Below are 17,441 nucleotides of genomic sequence, written 5' to 3'. Positions count from 1 at the left end.
CTTTACTTTATTTGCACATGTAACCCTTAGACTTATTTTTAAGTCACCAAAACTCCTTACATTTTTAATGATATAATTTTTGTAGACCACGTGACTGACTAGGTGTGTAATTTAGGTAATAGGCATTGTCAATTACTCGAATTTTATATATTGAAATTTGTCAACCTGCTGAATTTAGATTCGTGCCTATAAAGGGAATGCATTTACTTGAAATCATAAGAAATCATGACCTTTTTGTGAAATTAAACACTTTTGAGATATCTACTTATGATCTAATTTGCAATTGTGTTAATTGAATCACATAACCATGTCGAACATCTTGATTGTCATTGTCGAATCAAGTGACTAATATCATATGGAGAAGCATCATTGGGTGAGACCGAATAAAATGATGTTGTTGCAATGATAGTGTTAGCAATTTCTGTAGGATGGAAACCATCATAGTAAATTGACAATGCTCGAACAGGGCATATATGTGTGTTTTTAATACATTGTCCATCTGCCCTCACTTCACAACAAGGACCATTAGACAACCCCAAACCTGAAAATATTTAGTTATTAGAAAATTATGTCTTTTAATTGTTAATTTGTACTCTAAAATTTATCACTCAAGAAATTAGATATACATATTGTTACCTGGTCGTTGTAGTGCAATGCTTGTAAGGTTGATGAATATGAACTTTGCATCCGGGTTGTTTAAGTTTAGCTTGTCAACAAGAGACCTAAGATTGCCATTAAATTGTTTGACTGCATCGTTTATTGCCTCAACACATGATTCTCCATCAATGCCAAAGTTGGATATCTCAGCTGGAGTGCAACCGATTGGACCAAGGCCAAAAACAACAATCTTTCGACCTCCCAAATCGTACAAAGTCTACCATATGTCATAACAAGGGGGTTTCAAATGAGATAGAAATTAAGTTATTTTCATAGAAAAATAGTACTGTATTATATAAAATAAACACAACCCGAAAAAAAGTAAAAAAACATGTACCTTTAGTTGTTTAGAATATTGTCGCACGAGCACTTTTGCATACTTGACTGTGGTATATATATGGCTAGTGGTGTAATAAGTTGGCTTTAAGTAGTTGTTAATGTAATCATTACTTCCAATATTCACTAAATAAATGCACTTGTGTAGGTATCCATTGGTGAACGTCTTGTTTTGTTGCAATTTAAAAATTCGTGACACCGTAGTGCAGTGATTATGTAGTTGCATGTCCAAGCTTATTCGACCACCCTGTGGAAAATTTAAACACGAAAGATTTAATATCATGTCACAATTGGTGATTTTTGGGTTTAACAGATATCATTTTATTAAAATGGTGCATTTCGGATTACGAGATGACTTCCAGTTTCGTCTCTAATGCCAGCTGCACCACTAGCGTAGTTTACACCTTTACTGATTTGTTGATCAGTTACAGTGGAATATGTAGGAATATATTCATCAAAATTTAGTAGTTCACCTGCAATTAAGTAAACATAATTTGGTTAACAGACGTTGGAAACATAATTTGAATAATAGGGTGTAGCGATGGAAATTTGTGAGATCAGATCAAATGGCATAAGTAATTTATGTATTTGCAATGGATCTAAACAGTCTAACATCAAAAATATACCAAGAAGGGCTTTCATGCTTTAGTGTAAAAAAAAATCCTTGTCATACTTATATAGACGTTTCGCAATGGAATATATTTTCTTAGAAAATTATTTTTCTTAAACCTAACAGTGCCCTAAGCTCTTCTTTTATATGTTGCTCCAGAGTTTCATTTAAGAAGAGAAAGGAAAGGAAGCACGATGATTGTTAAAAAAACATTGCTCCTGAGTTTAATAATTTGAAGGAAGAGAAGAAAAAGGATAGAAAAATTTATACTAACTTATCTGATAAATTGTCCTCCCAAATCTGGAGGAACTAAAGAGAAAGGAAAGCAGAATCATCAATTTTTTTTTTCTTTAGCGAACCCAGGAGTGGAGTGTTAAAGTGGCGATGGCCTTTGCTCATGACTCTAATTCGTTAGGGAGGAGGGACTCGTTCCCATTGAACCCACCGAACCCACTGCCACATCAACTTTTCTCTTTGATTTTTCTTCATCTTTCCGAACCTACAACACACGAAAATCTTATCTTTCTCAACCCACTCAACCCACTCAATTAAAAAAAATATACAAAATAATCAAGGTAAAATCTTAATTAGCAATAGAGTTACCGTCGGTACCACTCCCTCTTCGGTGGGTTATTTAATTGGTTTCACGAACCCACTTCATCCTCTCTCTCTACTTTCTCTCTCTCATTTTCTCTTGTACCGTATGTTTTAAGACTTGTACCTTAGTTGTTTAGTATTTTTTTAATTGAGTGGGTTGAAAAAGATAGGATTTCCGTGTGTTGTGGGTTCGGAAAGATGAAGAAAAATCAAAGAGAAAAAAGCTGATGTGACAGTGGGTTCAGTGGGAACGACTCCCTCCTCCCTTATGGGTTAAAGCGGTTAAAACTATTGTTGACTTGATTCGTCAACTTGAAGTGTCCGATCTTAGAGGATCTTATTTGTGGCTCGTGGATCAACATTTCACCTGCTTGTAGTCATCTAGCTTTCAAATGTACCAATTTATGTTGGTGATTTGTTATCATCAATGTTATTTAAGTATAATAGGGATTACTTTTGTTGACTAAAATGATCTTGATAAATATTAAACAAGTAAGGAAGGTGTGGAGTACACACTTGTTTAAGTTTGATCAAGTATTAAAGTATACTGTCATTTAGGGGCGAAGCCCCTGAACGAACGGGGGTCCGGGGGCAGTGCCCCTGGGAGCGGGGTCCAAGGGGCAGATCCCCTGGCTGGGGTCGAGCTGCCAGGTCAGCGCGGGAAAATTTTATTTGGGTTGTATTGCTATATTAAAAATGCATCAGAAAATCCAAATTTTGAATATTTGACCCGGGTTTGACTTTGAATTAATCTTTATACAAAACCCGGATTTATGACAGTTTTTACTGTTGAGAAAAACTGTTATATGACAGTTTTGACAGTTTTTCGGATAAGGTAGGTTTATAACCAATTTTAGTCACTTTTCTGGTACTCATGAAATTACACCATCTCAATCTCTCTTTCTTTTCTCTTTGATTTTGTCTGAGTCTTATCCAATTGAGGATTTGGGAGTACCACCCAAATACTTCGATTTGAAAGTGATTATCACGATTCTCAGATTTCCAAGTGCCACTAAACCATATTTCTAACAAAAATCGAAGTAAACTGTGATCATGGCAAGTGGTGATTCTGTGAAGGAAATAACAAGTAAGTTTGAAAAACTGAACAAGTTTGAAGGGCAAGATTTTCGTAGATGGCAGAAGAAGATGAAGTTTCTCCTTACCACTCTGAAAGTGGTGTATGTTCTGAGTACACCCATGCCAGTCTTACCAGAATCTGTTGAAGATGAAACTTTGAAGGCAACAAGAAGAAGATCAAAGTGGGAAAATGATGATTACATATGTCGTGGTCATATTCTTAATGGTATGTCTGACTCTCTTTTTGATATCTATCAAAATTTCGAATCTGCAAAAGAACTATGGGATTCTCTTGAATCCAAGTATATGGCTGAAGATGCTTCTAGCAAGAAGTTTCTTGTCAGTAACTTTATGGGTTACAAGATGATTGACTCCAGGCCTGTTATGGAACAATACCATGAAATGTTAAGGATCCTGGGACAGTTTACTCAACATAATCTGAAAATGGATGAGGCCATTGTTGTGGCTGTGATCATTGACAAACTGCCCCCTTCCTGGAAAGATTTTAAACACAATCTGAAACATAACAAAGAGGAATTGACTTTAACTCAACTTGGAAGCCATTTACGGATTGAAGAGTCCTTGAGGACTCAAGAACTTGATAACAATCCAAAAGGCAAGAACCAAGTTGGTTCCTCTTCTGTGAACATGGTGGATGGAGAAGGATCAAAGAATCAAAAGAAGTCTAATGGGAAAAGGAAGTTTAAAGGAAAGGATGACAAGTCTTCCAACAAGAAGGCTAAAGTGGTGTGTTGGAATTGTAACAAACCGGGTCACTTCAAGAAAGATTGTCGTTTGCGTAAAGTGAACAAGGATGGTGCAGGACCAAGTGGATCCAAGGATCCAGAAAAGCAACAAGGTCAGAATTCTGTTTTCATGCAGAAGTCTAACTATATTCAGAATTATATTTCTGTGATTTCTGAAGCATTTTATGTGCAGGATGATAATGTTGCATGGTGGGTTGATTCGGGAGCAACAAGTCATGTTTGAAAAGATCAATATTGGTTCAAGGACTTTCAACCAATTGATGATGGATCTGTTGTGAAAATGGGAAATGTTGCAACTGAACCAATCAAGGGCATAGGATCTGTTTTAATTACTTTTACTTCTGGGAAATGTTTGTGTTTGAACAATGTTTTATATGTTCCAGGGATTCGTAAGAATCTCATGTCTGAAATTGTATTAAATAATTGTGGTTACAAACAAGTATCAGAAAGTGACAAGTATATCTTGTCAATACATGGTTCTTTTATGGGATTTGGCTATATATGTAATGGAATGATTAGGCTTAATATTAATTATCCTTCTAGTGATAATTCTGTTTGCATGGCTTCTAGTAGTACTAGCAATAATTTTCATAAATCTGAATTACGGCATGCTAGACTAGGACACATTCATTACAAGAGATTAAAAGACATGTCTAAAATGAGTTTAATTCCTGCTTTTGATATGCAAAATAATGAAAAATGTAAAACATGCATGCTAACTAAAATCACTAGACAGCCTTTCAAAGATGTTGTTAGGGAAAGCAAGGTGTTAGATCTTATACATAGTGATTTATGTGATTTCCATGCAACACCTTCCCTTAGAAACAAGAAGTATGTTATTACTTTTATTGATGATGCATCTAGATATTGTTATATCTATTTGCTACATTCTAAGGATGAAGCCCTTGATAAATTTAAAATTTATAAACAACAAGTTGAGCTTCATAAAAATGAATTAATAAAAGTATTGCGTACTGATAGAGGTGGTGAGTATTATGATCCAGTTTATTTTGAATCAACTGGAATAATACATCAAGCCACAGCTCCATATACACCACAACAAAATGGTGTAGCTGAAAGGAAGAATAGGACTTTGAAAGAAATGGTTAATTCTATGTTGTCATATTTTTGTTTAAGTGAAGGGTTTTGGGGTGAGGCAATGTTAACTACTTGTTACATCTTGAATAGAACTCCAAATAAAAGGAGTAAGAATACTCCTTATGAACTTTGGTATAAAAAAGTACCAAATTTGAGTTATCTCAAAGTTTGGAGTTGTAGAGCAGTTGTAAGGCTCACTGAACCCAAAAGGAAAACATTAGGTGAGAGAGGTATATATTGTATCTTTATTGGATATGCTGAGCATTCCAAAGCATATAGATTCTATGTTTTAGAATCTAATGACTCTGTGTCTATAAACACAGTGATAGAGTCAAGAGATTCTATCTTTGATGAAGAAAGATTTACATCTATATCTAGACCAAGGGACATGATTCATCAATCTTCCAGCAAGAGTACTACTCAAGCTGAAGATGTTTCTGGTGGTGCAAGTTATGTACCTGAACCTAGGAAAAGCACCAGAGCTAGAAAAGTTAAGTCTTTCAGATCTGATTTTCAACTATATTTAGTTGAAGGAACAAGGAATGAGACTATATCTCAACATCAATATTGTTTTAATATTGAAGAGGATCCAAAGACTTTTAGTGATGCTATGGCTTCTAGGGATGTTCATTTCTGGAAAGAGGCAATTCATGATGAGATTGATTCTATCATGCATAACAATACTTGGGTATTGGCTGATTTACCTCCTGGTTGCAAGGCATTAGGATGTAAATGGATCCTCAAAAGAAAAATGAAGGTGGATGGCACAATTGATAAGTATAAAGCCAAATTGGTTATCCAAGGCTTTAGACAAAAGGAAGGCATTGATTTCTTTGATACTTATGCTCCTGTTGCTAGAATTTCTACTATTAGATTATTATTAGCTCTTGCAGCTATACATAATCTTGTGATTCACCAAATGGATGTGAAAACTGCATTCTTGAATGGTGACTTGGATGAGGAAATATACATGAAACAACCTGAAGGGTTTGTGATGCCTGGAAATGAGCACAAAGTGTGCAAGTTGAAGAAATCATTATATGGTTTGAAACAAGCACCAAAACAATGGCATCAAAAGTTTGATGATGTTGTCTTGTCTAATGGTTTTGCATTAAACCAAGCTGACAAGTGTGTATACAACAAATTTGATACTTCTAGTAAAGGAGTCATGATTTGCTTATATGTAGATGATATGTTGATTTTTGGTACTGATTTAGAAGAAGTTGATAAAACCAAGAAATTCTTATCATCTAGTTTTGATATGAAAGACATGGGGGAGGCTGAGGTAATTCTTGGTATAAGAATTAGAAAAGGAAACAATGGGATTTCAATTTCTCAATCTCATTATATTGAGAAGATCTTGAAAAAGTTTAACTTTGAGAATTGTTCTCCTGTTAGCACTCCTATAGATCCTAGTCTTAAGCTTCTACCTAATAAAGGATCTCCCGTGTCTCAACTTGAATACTCACAGGCTATTGGTTGTCTAATGTATGCCATGATTAGTACTAGGCCTGATATATCATATGATGTGGGAAGGCTTAGTAGATATACTAGTAATCCTAGTTCACATCATTGGCAAGCTGTGAGTAGAGTATTCAAGTACTTGAAAGGGACCATTAATTATGGTTTAGCTTATAGTGGATATCCTTCTGTTTTGGAAGGTTATTCAGATGCCAGCTGGATTAACAACTTAGAGGATCACTCCTCTACAAGTGGTTGGGTGTTTCTTCTTGGAGGAGGTATCATTTCTTGGGCATCTAAGAAACAGGCTTGTATTACTAACTCAACCATGGAGTCTGAGTTTGTTGCATTGTCTGCTGCTGGTAAAGAAGCTGAATGGCTAAGGAATTTGATTTATGAAATTCCATTATGGCCTAAACCGATATCTACCATTTCTATCAGATGTGATAGTGCTGCTACCTTGGCTAAGGCTTATAGTCAAGTGTACAATGGGAAATCTAGACATTTAGGTGTTAGACATAGCATGATTCGTGAGCTCATCATGACTGGTGTGATATCTGTGGAGTTTGTAAGAACTCAATTTAATTTAGCCGATCATCTAACAAAAGGCTTAGCAAGAGATCTTGTGCACAAGGCGGCTGTAGGGATGGGTTTAAAGTCCACTTAAAATCTTTTATATTGAGATACCCAATTCCCATCTAATGTAATATTAGATGCTGAATTCAATGTGGAAAGCTTGATATTTAAAGATTGGAACACATTATTATCATCATCCCAAGGTATGTGTTCAGTACTGCAAGTTAAGGAGGTTGAATTTATATTCTTAATAGTTCTTTTGAAAAATTGCATTTGCAGGTGCAAGAATAAAAGAACTACCTATATAAGCATGAAGTTTAGCTGCTTCAAGAATTTAGGACTTGGCTTTGATATGCTTATTGAAGGATGAGACACAAGCTAGTAAAATATAGTGTCAAGTTAGAACTTATGAGAATGTAAACTGTTGTGTGTATTATCTTCATGTATTCACTATGGATAGAAAGGGTTCAATCCTTAGTGATACCCTGATATTCGAATATTTGGATTATATAATATACTAATGTGAAATTCAATCGTCACGATATTTCATTTATGCATCAATTTTGTTGGTGTTATGTTTCATTTTAAGTTAATCAAGATTACACTTAAATGGGGGAGGTTTGTTGGTGATTTTGTTATCATCAATGTTATTTAAGTGTAATAGGGATTACTTTTGTTGACTAAAAATGATCTTGATAAATATTAAACAAGTAAGGAAGGTGTGGAGTACACACTTGTTTAAGTTTGATCAAGTATTAAAGTATATTGTCATTTAGGGGCGAAGCCCCTGAACGAACGGGGGTCCAGGGGCAGCGCCCCTGGGAGCGGGGTCCAAGGGGCAGATCCCCTGGCTGGGGTCGAGCTGCCAGGTCAGCGCGGGAAAATTTTATTTGGGTTGTATTGATATATTAAAAACGCATCGGAAAATCCAAATTTTGAATATTTGACCCGGTTTTGACTTTGAATTAATCTTTATACAAAACTTGGATTTATGACAGTTTTTACTGTTGAGAAAAACTGTTATATGACAGTTTTGACAGTTTTTCGGATAAGGCAGGTTTATAACCAATTTTAGTCACTTTTCTGGTACTCACGAAATTACACCATCTCAATCTCTCTTTCTTTTCTCTCTGATTTTATCTGAGTCTTATCCAATTGAGGATTTGGGAGTACCACCCAAATACTTCGATTTGAAAGTGATTATCATGATTCTCAGATTTCCAAGTGCCACTAAACCATATTCTAAAAATTTATCCTCTCTTTGTTCCTAAAGGCGTGTAATGGTTGATTGACTACTTTTTAGACAATCTTTAGTATGGTTACTTTCGTTTTAAACACCGATCCCTATATTATTTGGACTAGAAAACAATAGAAGTTCCCTGCTTATTTATTGATGTTCACTTGACTATTGGCCATGATCTTTGTTATACATACAAAGGAAGGGAGAAAGGAAATCATTGGTACAAGTTGAAGGGTATTTTACAATATTTTCTGGTAGTTGGCCACAACGGCAAATGATTATGGCAGCATGGATTTGTTAAAATTAGGGAATCATAATATATATATATATATATATATATATATATATATATATATATATATATATATATATATATATTACTTGGATAGATTCAAAGATCGTGTTTTGTAACACTTTTTGAGATCTGTAATTCGCTCCTATTGTCTAGGGTATGCAAATTCAGAAATTGGATAATCCAAGAACAAAATCAATTGCAATTACAGGCCTAATTCAAATTGTGACACATAAAATACCTTTGCTTGATTTGTTCTTGAGACAATGAGAAAATATGATGAATAAATAGGTTAAAGCAAAAGTGGCACCAAAATATGGTAGTTATTGGACATAACCGCCAAGGGCTCTTCCCCATTGACCGCGCTAGGGGCGCTGCTATAATGATATCAGATCCTTATATAAGATATAATGAGTCTAGTCTTATATACTTTAAATATAAGATTGGTTATATATGCTATAATGTTCACTTATTCTAATTTTTCAAATGCTGGGAGCATTATGGGAAAAAAGGACTAGAATTTTGTAGGACTAAAGTTGCTAAATAACTATCAATAACATTCTAAGGTTATACCAAAAGACTAGTTTCTTGTGGACAGATGGAAGTGTGATATTAATTTGGATGGACCATTGTGACATGATTCTGGATTGAGATGGTTCTCAATTAGAATTGATGGTCATATGAAAATATGGAAATGTATCAATAATGGTAGATAATTGAAAAATCTACATGTGAGTTGGAAAATTTAATGCAAAGAGTGGTGTTCAAGGAATATACCTTAAATTAGAAATTACCATGGAACTGTTTCAAATAATAAAGTTCTAACAGGATATTCTGTAATATCAAAGACTTAGTCTTTGAGACTTTGGAATGTTGATAGCATAGGGATTAATACATGTTAAGTTGGAATTCCATCACGTCATGGATAGTGATAAAATTCTTGGAACTGTGAAATGAGCATCATTGGAATATGTCCTATTGATTTGTTCACAAAGGAAGAACCACATAAAGGAATAGTATGAATGTTCAAAACATGGCATGAATGATGCTAAATTCAAGTGGTTAGCTGATTACTCGATACATTATACAATAAATAAAGTTGTAATTATTATAGTGATTAGATAATGGAGATTACTTATATTCAATAGATTAGAGACCATAGTTAATTAGTTTATTATTGTGTTTCATTTTACATGTATTACTTTCTGAATAATTTGATTAATCGAAACTCCACAGTTGCTCATAATTTAAGAAGTAAGTAGTGAATGAAGACTATCATGATTAGGATTGTAGATTCTCTAAGGAGTTTAGACATAGCAATTATGTTGCTGCAACATTCACGAGTACTTGGAAAATGGAGAATTGAGTATTAGATAAACCCCCGCTCAGAGAATTACTTCATGGGTTATATCACAAGTTACTCTGAGACGATAACATCTTATATTCTTATAATGAAGATATATGGATTGTAATTTACAGGTTAATTAGTTGTACATTGGTATCGTGAAAACACATCAATAAATTGATGTTATAAACGTAGTGTCATGTGCGATTTGGTGAGTTAAAGATACAAACATATGAGTCAAAGTTTATTAATTCCTTTTACCTTAACAAGAAAAGCGGTATCTTTCGGCCCCTCGGTGATTTGGTGTTAAATTATAGTGTTGGGCCCAGCCATGACTAAATTGATGTATTCAATTAGAAGTCTGATGACGTCATCATAAATCAGGAAATTGGGAAACAAAATTTTGGATTATGAGATGATCGGATCAGAGTTCGACAGTTGCTTTGGAAAACACCATTTGTTGTTTAATTAAAAGTTATACATGTAATTTGGTTTTAGACTTATCCATATGGGAGACTATTGGATTAAGTGTCTAAGCCAATAACTAAATTAGTATAATCTTGAATTATTAGCAAAGTTCCTTTCGGATACCCTCACACCTACTAATTAACAAGAATGTTTTTTTAGAGATAGATTGATTTATTAATTTATTATATGGTTAATAAATTAATTAGAAATCAAACTAAATAAATTATTAATATATTATGAGAATAATATGTTAATTAGAAATAATATTGTTTAATTAAAAATTAATCATAAATTAATTGGAATTAATTTTAGGATTAATTTGATTAATTAAAAGTGGAGGTCTAAAGGTGACAATATTTAAAAGTTAAACATTGACCAGTTTTAGAACCTCCCATAGGAGGGGGGGATGTTTCTAGAGGATTTTTAGAGGATTTATACATCTTTCATTCGGCTCTAAGGAAACTTGGATGCTTTAGGGGAAAGCAAAAGGATTAGGATTATCTAAAAGGAACATGCGTTATCCTTATCCTCTCTATCACCTATATAAACCCTTTGAGTTATGATTTTCAAAATTCACTTCTTTATAAAGAGAAAATCTAAAAAGTTCCTTCTTCCTCCTCTCTCCTCTTAAGCTTCCAACTTACTAGGGTTTCTGTGTGAGCCATTAGAGGCATGAGACTGTTGGTGCTTTCTTTTTGAAGACCAGCACACAAGGAATATTAGTTTATTTGCTATAATAAATTAAAATTATGATTTTCTTATAACCCATTTGCTATTTTGAAAATAACAATGTGCTTTTGGGTTCTTGGTATTCAGTTGTTGTTTGCAAATCATAGTGGGAACATAGATCCTTTAGGGTGCATGTGAACTTAGGGATTATGTTTTTCTACGAAAATAAGATTTTTTTGTAATAAATAAAAAACCGATCATTGGTATTAGATCTATTGTTATCATTGATCTTCCAAAAAGTTGAATAGATCAAAATTAGGGTTTATAGAAACTAAACCCTAATGAGGCAATTTTCGAAAATCCCTAAGGTTCTTGAAACCCTAGCCTCCACCCTATATTTTTTAAATTTCCAAGAGTTTTTGAACCCCTAGCCCATTTTGCCTAACTTTCAAAATTTTGCAAGGGTTTTAGGGTTTACCTTGTTCCCTTATTTTTTATTTTAAAATCTTTAAAACTTGAACAATTAAAACCTAATAAACCCTAGGCTATTTTCAAACATTAGAAGGTTAAGATAAGGATTAAATTTGAATTGTTTTATTAATTATTTAATTGTAAATAATTATTTAATCCATAATGATTTAATGAATTTAATTAATTGTTTAATTAAAAGATAAAGATTAAATCAAAATTGATTTATTTTTAAATTAAATTATTTTTATATTAATTTCAAAAATTTAAATTTAAACCTAGTATTTTAGAAAAAAAAATTTAAATACACCTTCTACGATATATAATTAAAAGATTAATTTATTATATGTATAAGATAAGTCAGTCAAATCGCTGGTACACCTCATTCACAAAGCCATACTATAAGGAGAGTTTAAGGAAGCGGCCTATAAAACGACCGTCATTGGGTATTCACTCTTACCCACCGCTCTCTTGTATGGTGGAAGGTCGTTAGCTGAATGGATTTGATAGGACATAATCTCATTAATAAGTATAATGATATAAAGTAATTAAACCATTTTTAAAATCTCACTCTTAGTTACTTTAGAAAAAATGTTAAAAGTTTGTTAATCCTTAAAAACGCACATCGTACTTTATATGTCGTTAGTGGAGTGTGTATGGTTAACATGCACACTAATAGGGACTATAAACAGATATGATAGGCATCTATGAAATTATCATTGTTGATGCAGCGTGTGTGGTTAACCGACACACAAATATGAGATGATAAATGACATCGAGGTTGTAAAGAGGGTTTGCATGGTTATTCATATCCCATTTGTGATCATCGGCATCCCAGTCACAAAAGTGAGAGCATAATCTGAGATTAAACATGTCATTGATAAAATTCAATGGATCTAAAAAGTACTAGGAGTTTCATAAGATTGAAATCGTTAAAAGCCTTACATACCTAAAATAGATTTGAATTTGATTATGACATCCCTCTTCAAAGTTCGAATCGAAAATATGGTCCTACACTTAATTAAAATTTGGGTTAATAATTAAGGATTAAAATCAACCAACTTGAATTTTCTTTTCTACTAATTTTAGATGACTTATGAAGACATAAATGGTCTTCCTCGTTCTTTTGGAAATGGTTTTCCTCTTCGTTCTGAATATGATTTTTCAAATTCTGATCAAGGTGAAAATGTTTTCCTTTCTTAGAGAATTGGTGGAACTGGAAATCATGCTTCTTAAATCTTCCACCTCCTCGTCCTGTAACTCTCCCAATGTCACGTTTTGTCAAGTTGAAATATATGAAACAACTCAAGCCCTGTTAGCATCTAGACATCAAGATGGAAATTTTGTGTGTGCGTGTGTGTGTGTGCATGTTCTACAAATGAAATCATACATTGACAAGTTACATAGAATGGGTTTCATTTTACCAAGGGATCAAGCCATTGATTTGATTCTACTCTTGCTTCCTAATTCATATGGCCAGTTTGTTGAAAACTTCCATATGAGGAATCTTAATGTGACCCTAATTGATATAAACCAAATGTTAATAGTTGTTAAAGTAGAAATGCTTAAGAGCACATGTGAAGCAGAGTTGCTTATAGGGTCTAATTCCAAAGTTTACATGGAGATTGGTGATAATGACATTGGTGTTTCAGAAAAGATTTCTCTTCCCATTGGAAAGGGATCAGGCAAGGCCAAATAGTTTGATGGTATGGTAAAGAGAAAGGTTCGTTTTGCGATCATCCTATGTGTTGAGTCCAAAGAGTCCATTTTATTTTACTACCAATTGAGGGGACATTAGTTGTAAAGCTGCTCAGAGTACCTGAAAGATCTCAAAGATGGCAAAGTTAATTTGAATTACTATACTTTAGGTACATCCATTGTCTAACTCCATTATTTTTCTAAGTTCGTATTCATAGACTCTTAACACATTATGTGATGCTCACATTTGATGTTATTGCACGATTTAAGAGAAAGAAGGAAGCTTAAGCAGAGTGAGCTAAATCTGATCGTGGGAAATGGACTTTAGTCACATGGTTCGACGATCAGAATTTGGAGCTACTATTAAGCAGATAGGATAATTTAATATACTGTTATCACTCTTAGGAAATGTCTAGAAACATAGTTTTTCATTTTATTCGTTGTAAGGACAAGTTCCAAATTTTCATTTATTTTAAATAAAAGTGAAATTTTGGTTGATGTGGTTGTCTTATTTATTAATTATGGATCTGATTTTTATGACATCGCATGTGGTATTGTCATAATTGACCAAGTGAACAGAAATCTCATCACCAATTGGACATATACTTGGTATTGTATAAGTCACATTGTATAGTATATGAGAATCTTGTTCATTGGAAATTTATAACTAATTCATTGATCAGATGTTTATGTGAGTCAAGTGAATGGATCTAGTACATGTTGATATGGACTAGTCAGATCCACCATAAAGGATGATAACTCTATTCGTCATGATTTTTGATGTTTTAGTAAATATGGTTGTGTTTATAAGATTAAGCATGTCTTTGATAATTTGAAAACATTCAAAGAGTAGCAGAACGAATAAGAAGAATCTATTACGTAGAAAGATAAAAGATTCTCCAATTTGATAAGAAAGGAGAATGCTTTAGTATCGTGTTTCATGATCATCTTAATAAGTGTGAAATTGTATCACAATTGATTCCTCGAAGAACATCTTAGTGCAATTGTATAACTAAGAAGAGGAATCACACATTTTTGGAAATGATTCAATCATAGATGAGTCATACTTCATTCCAATCAAGTGCTAGAGCCATGATCTAGTAACTATGAATCATATATTGAGAGTCTTATCAAACTAAGAAAGTTCAAAACACCTCGAAATATGTGGGGTAAAATGCTTTCTTGTTGTGGCACATATAGGATTGGAGTTGTGATGTTCTCTTTAATTGAGAAACAAGAAATAAACCAAGACCTATTCTATGAAGTCTTTTCTTTTCGAGAATCCACACAAACTTTTGAATATTTATTTTAGATCATCAAGGAATGTTCCTTGAGATAAAACTCATACGTCAAGAAGTTAGTGGGAATCACAAATAAACCTTTTAGTTATCACTAGCATGCGACCTATGGTTCATAACCTATCGTGACATATTCTTATTTCTGTGCACTTCTAGTTGAGTTGGCAAGCTTATGAGTTCTATGTTTTTCATTTGAATACAAAAGCAAAGTGCATTGGTTAGTGAAAGTGCATTGATCGATATGGGTGACTAGCTATTAATATGGAAGCACAGGTAGGTCCTTGAGCTACCAGAGGGAAATAAATTTATAATAACAAAGTTCATTCCATGAAGAAAAGCTAAATTTGAATTTTGTTTTGTCCTAAACCTTGAATTTTTTATTGTAGGTTGGAAATGATAGATTCACATTGTTGGGAATGTATGCACAATAAAATCTGGGTGGAAAATGTTTCGCTCTAATTCATGAGAACGATTATGAGGAAATAATTTTGCAAGTAGATTTTAAAGTTGTGATAAAGATCAATATGGATATTGGTTGTATTAAATGCATTCTCAAAATCAAAATATGATTACAACATACCTTTTCATATTTCGAATTGTAAGGAATGGAAAGGAATTATTTAAACTTTCTAGACATATATCTACAAGTTTTGAAAGGATTTAAACACACACATAAGCTATCCCATGAAGGTGTATAAGTTGAAGTCTAGAAGGAGACTTATCGAAGCATCGCATAGCAGAAATCTGTACTCCAGTAAGAAAGTCAAGAGTATTGATTTCTAGAAGTCCAGTTGATTTTTGGGTACATGTCAAACCTAGTATTGCATGTTGACAATATTTTTCGTAGTGAACAATGTTTCAACATTGCAAATTGAAAAGTTTGGGAATTATTTCGCTATACTAGACTTAAGGGGGAAGGCACTCATACTTCTTTACAAATCTAAAGGTTTAGATTGTAGAGTTTAATAGAATTTAGTCATAGAAATATATGAATATCATGTTAAACTGGTTCATCATAGGAAATTCAATATATGGATATATTATAGCAAAAGATTGAACGAATATCCGATACTTATATAAGATATAATCAGTCGACTCCCATATGCTTCAAATATAAGATCAGTTATATATGCTATATTGTTCATTTATTCTAATTTTTCAAATGCTCAGAGCATTGTGGGAAAAAGTACTATAATTTTGTATGAATAAAGTTGTTAAACAACTGTCAAGAACATTCTAAGGTTATACTTAAAGACTAGTTTCTTGTAGACAATTGGAAGTATGATATTTATTCAGATGGACCATTGTGACATCATTCTGGATTGAGATGGTTTTTAATCATAATTGATGGTCATATGGAAATATGGAATTGTTTCCATAATGGGAGATAATTGAAAAATCTACATATAAGTTGGAAAATTTAATGCAAAGAGAAGTGTTCAAGGAGTGTACCTTAAATTAGAAATCACCATGGAACTATTTCTAGTAACAAAGTTCTAATGGATATTCTATAATATCAAAGACTCAGTCTTTGAGACTTTAGAATCTTGATATCATATGGATTAATACATGTTAAGTTGGAATTCAATCACATCATGGACAGTGATAAGCATTTGGAACTGTGAAATAAGCATCATTGGAATATGCCTTATTAATTTGTTCACAAAGGAAGGACCATATAGAGGAATAGTATGAATGTTCAAAATATGGCATGAATGATGCTTAATTCAAGTGGTTAGTTGATTACTCGAAACATTATACAATGAATAAAGTTGAAACTATTATGGTGTTTAGACAATGGAGATTATTTATATTCAATAGATTTGAGACCATAGTTAATTAATTTATTATTGTGTTTCATGTTGCATGTATTACTTCCTGAATAATTTGATTAATCGAAACTCCACGATCGCTCGTAATTTAAGAAGTAAGTAGTGAATAAGTCTGTCATGAATTGGATTGTAGATTGTCTAACGAATTTAGACGTAGCAATTTTTTCGCGGCAACATTCATGAGTACTTAGAAAATGGAGATCTGAGCATTGGATCAACCCACACTCAGAGAATTACTTCATGTGTTTTATCACGAGTAACTTATGAGACGGTAATATCTTAGATTCTTTAAATAGATATATATGGATTATAATTTACAATTTTGTTGTACATTGGTATTGTGAAAACGCATCAATAACTTGATGTTATAAAACATAATGTCATGTGTGATTTGGTGAGTAAAAGATTCAAGCATACGAGTCAAAGTTTAGTCATTGCTTTTGCCTTTACAAGAAAAGTGATATCTTTCGGCCCCTCGGTGATTTTGTGTTGAAATATAGTGTTGGTCCTAGCCAGGATTAAACTGATGTATTAAATTAGAAGTCTTATGACGTTATCAAAAATTAGGAAATCAGGAAACATGATTTTGGATTATGAGATGATCGGATCAGAGTTCGACAGCTGCTTTGGAAAGCACCCTTTGCTGTTTAATTTAGAAGTTATACATGTAATTTAGTTTTAGACTTATCCATGTGGGGGACTCTTGGATTAGGTGTCTAAGACAATAACTAAATTAGTATAATCTTGAATTATTTGAAAAGTCCCTTTCGGTTTCTCTCAAACCTACTAATTTACTTGAATGTTTTTTTTTGGAGAGAAAAACGGAATTGTTAAATTAGAAATAAAAATAAATAATTTATTAATATATTATGAGAATAATATTTTGACTAGAAATAATATTGTTTAATTAAAAAATAATCAAAAATTAATTGCAATTAATTTGATTAATTAA

The 17,441-nt window shown here is 32.9% G+C and overlaps 1 protein-coding gene across 1 annotated transcript in view; it reads right to left on the bottom strand.

Moving 5' to 3' along the window:
* Positions 1 to 326: 326 nt before the first annotated feature.
* The window catches only part of LOC145098516 (GDSL esterase/lipase At1g29670-like), a 57,751-nt gene continuing 40,636 nt past the window's right edge, over positions 327 to 17,441 (bottom strand). The window contains exons 2-5 of the mRNA XM_079036149.1: positions 1,342 to 1,466; positions 995 to 1,240; positions 637 to 874; positions 327 to 541 (exon numbers count right to left, since the gene is read on the bottom strand). Coding sequence (XP_078892275.1) covers positions 327 to 541; positions 637 to 874; positions 995 to 1,240; positions 1,342 to 1,466 — 824 coding nt within the window. The remainder of the gene's footprint in view (positions 542 to 636; positions 875 to 994; positions 1,241 to 1,341; positions 1,467 to 17,441) is intronic.

Source organism: Lactuca serriola, chromosome 4 (assembly GCF_051521515.1).
Source record: "Lactuca serriola cultivar US96UC23 chromosome 4, Lser_US96UC23_V15, whole genome shotgun sequence".
In the NCBI taxonomy this organism is placed as follows: Eukaryota; Viridiplantae; Streptophyta; class Magnoliopsida; order Asterales; family Asteraceae; genus Lactuca; species Lactuca serriola.
The sequence above is the reverse complement of the archived record's forward strand: the minus strand, read 5'-3'. Positions and strand labels throughout refer to the sequence as shown.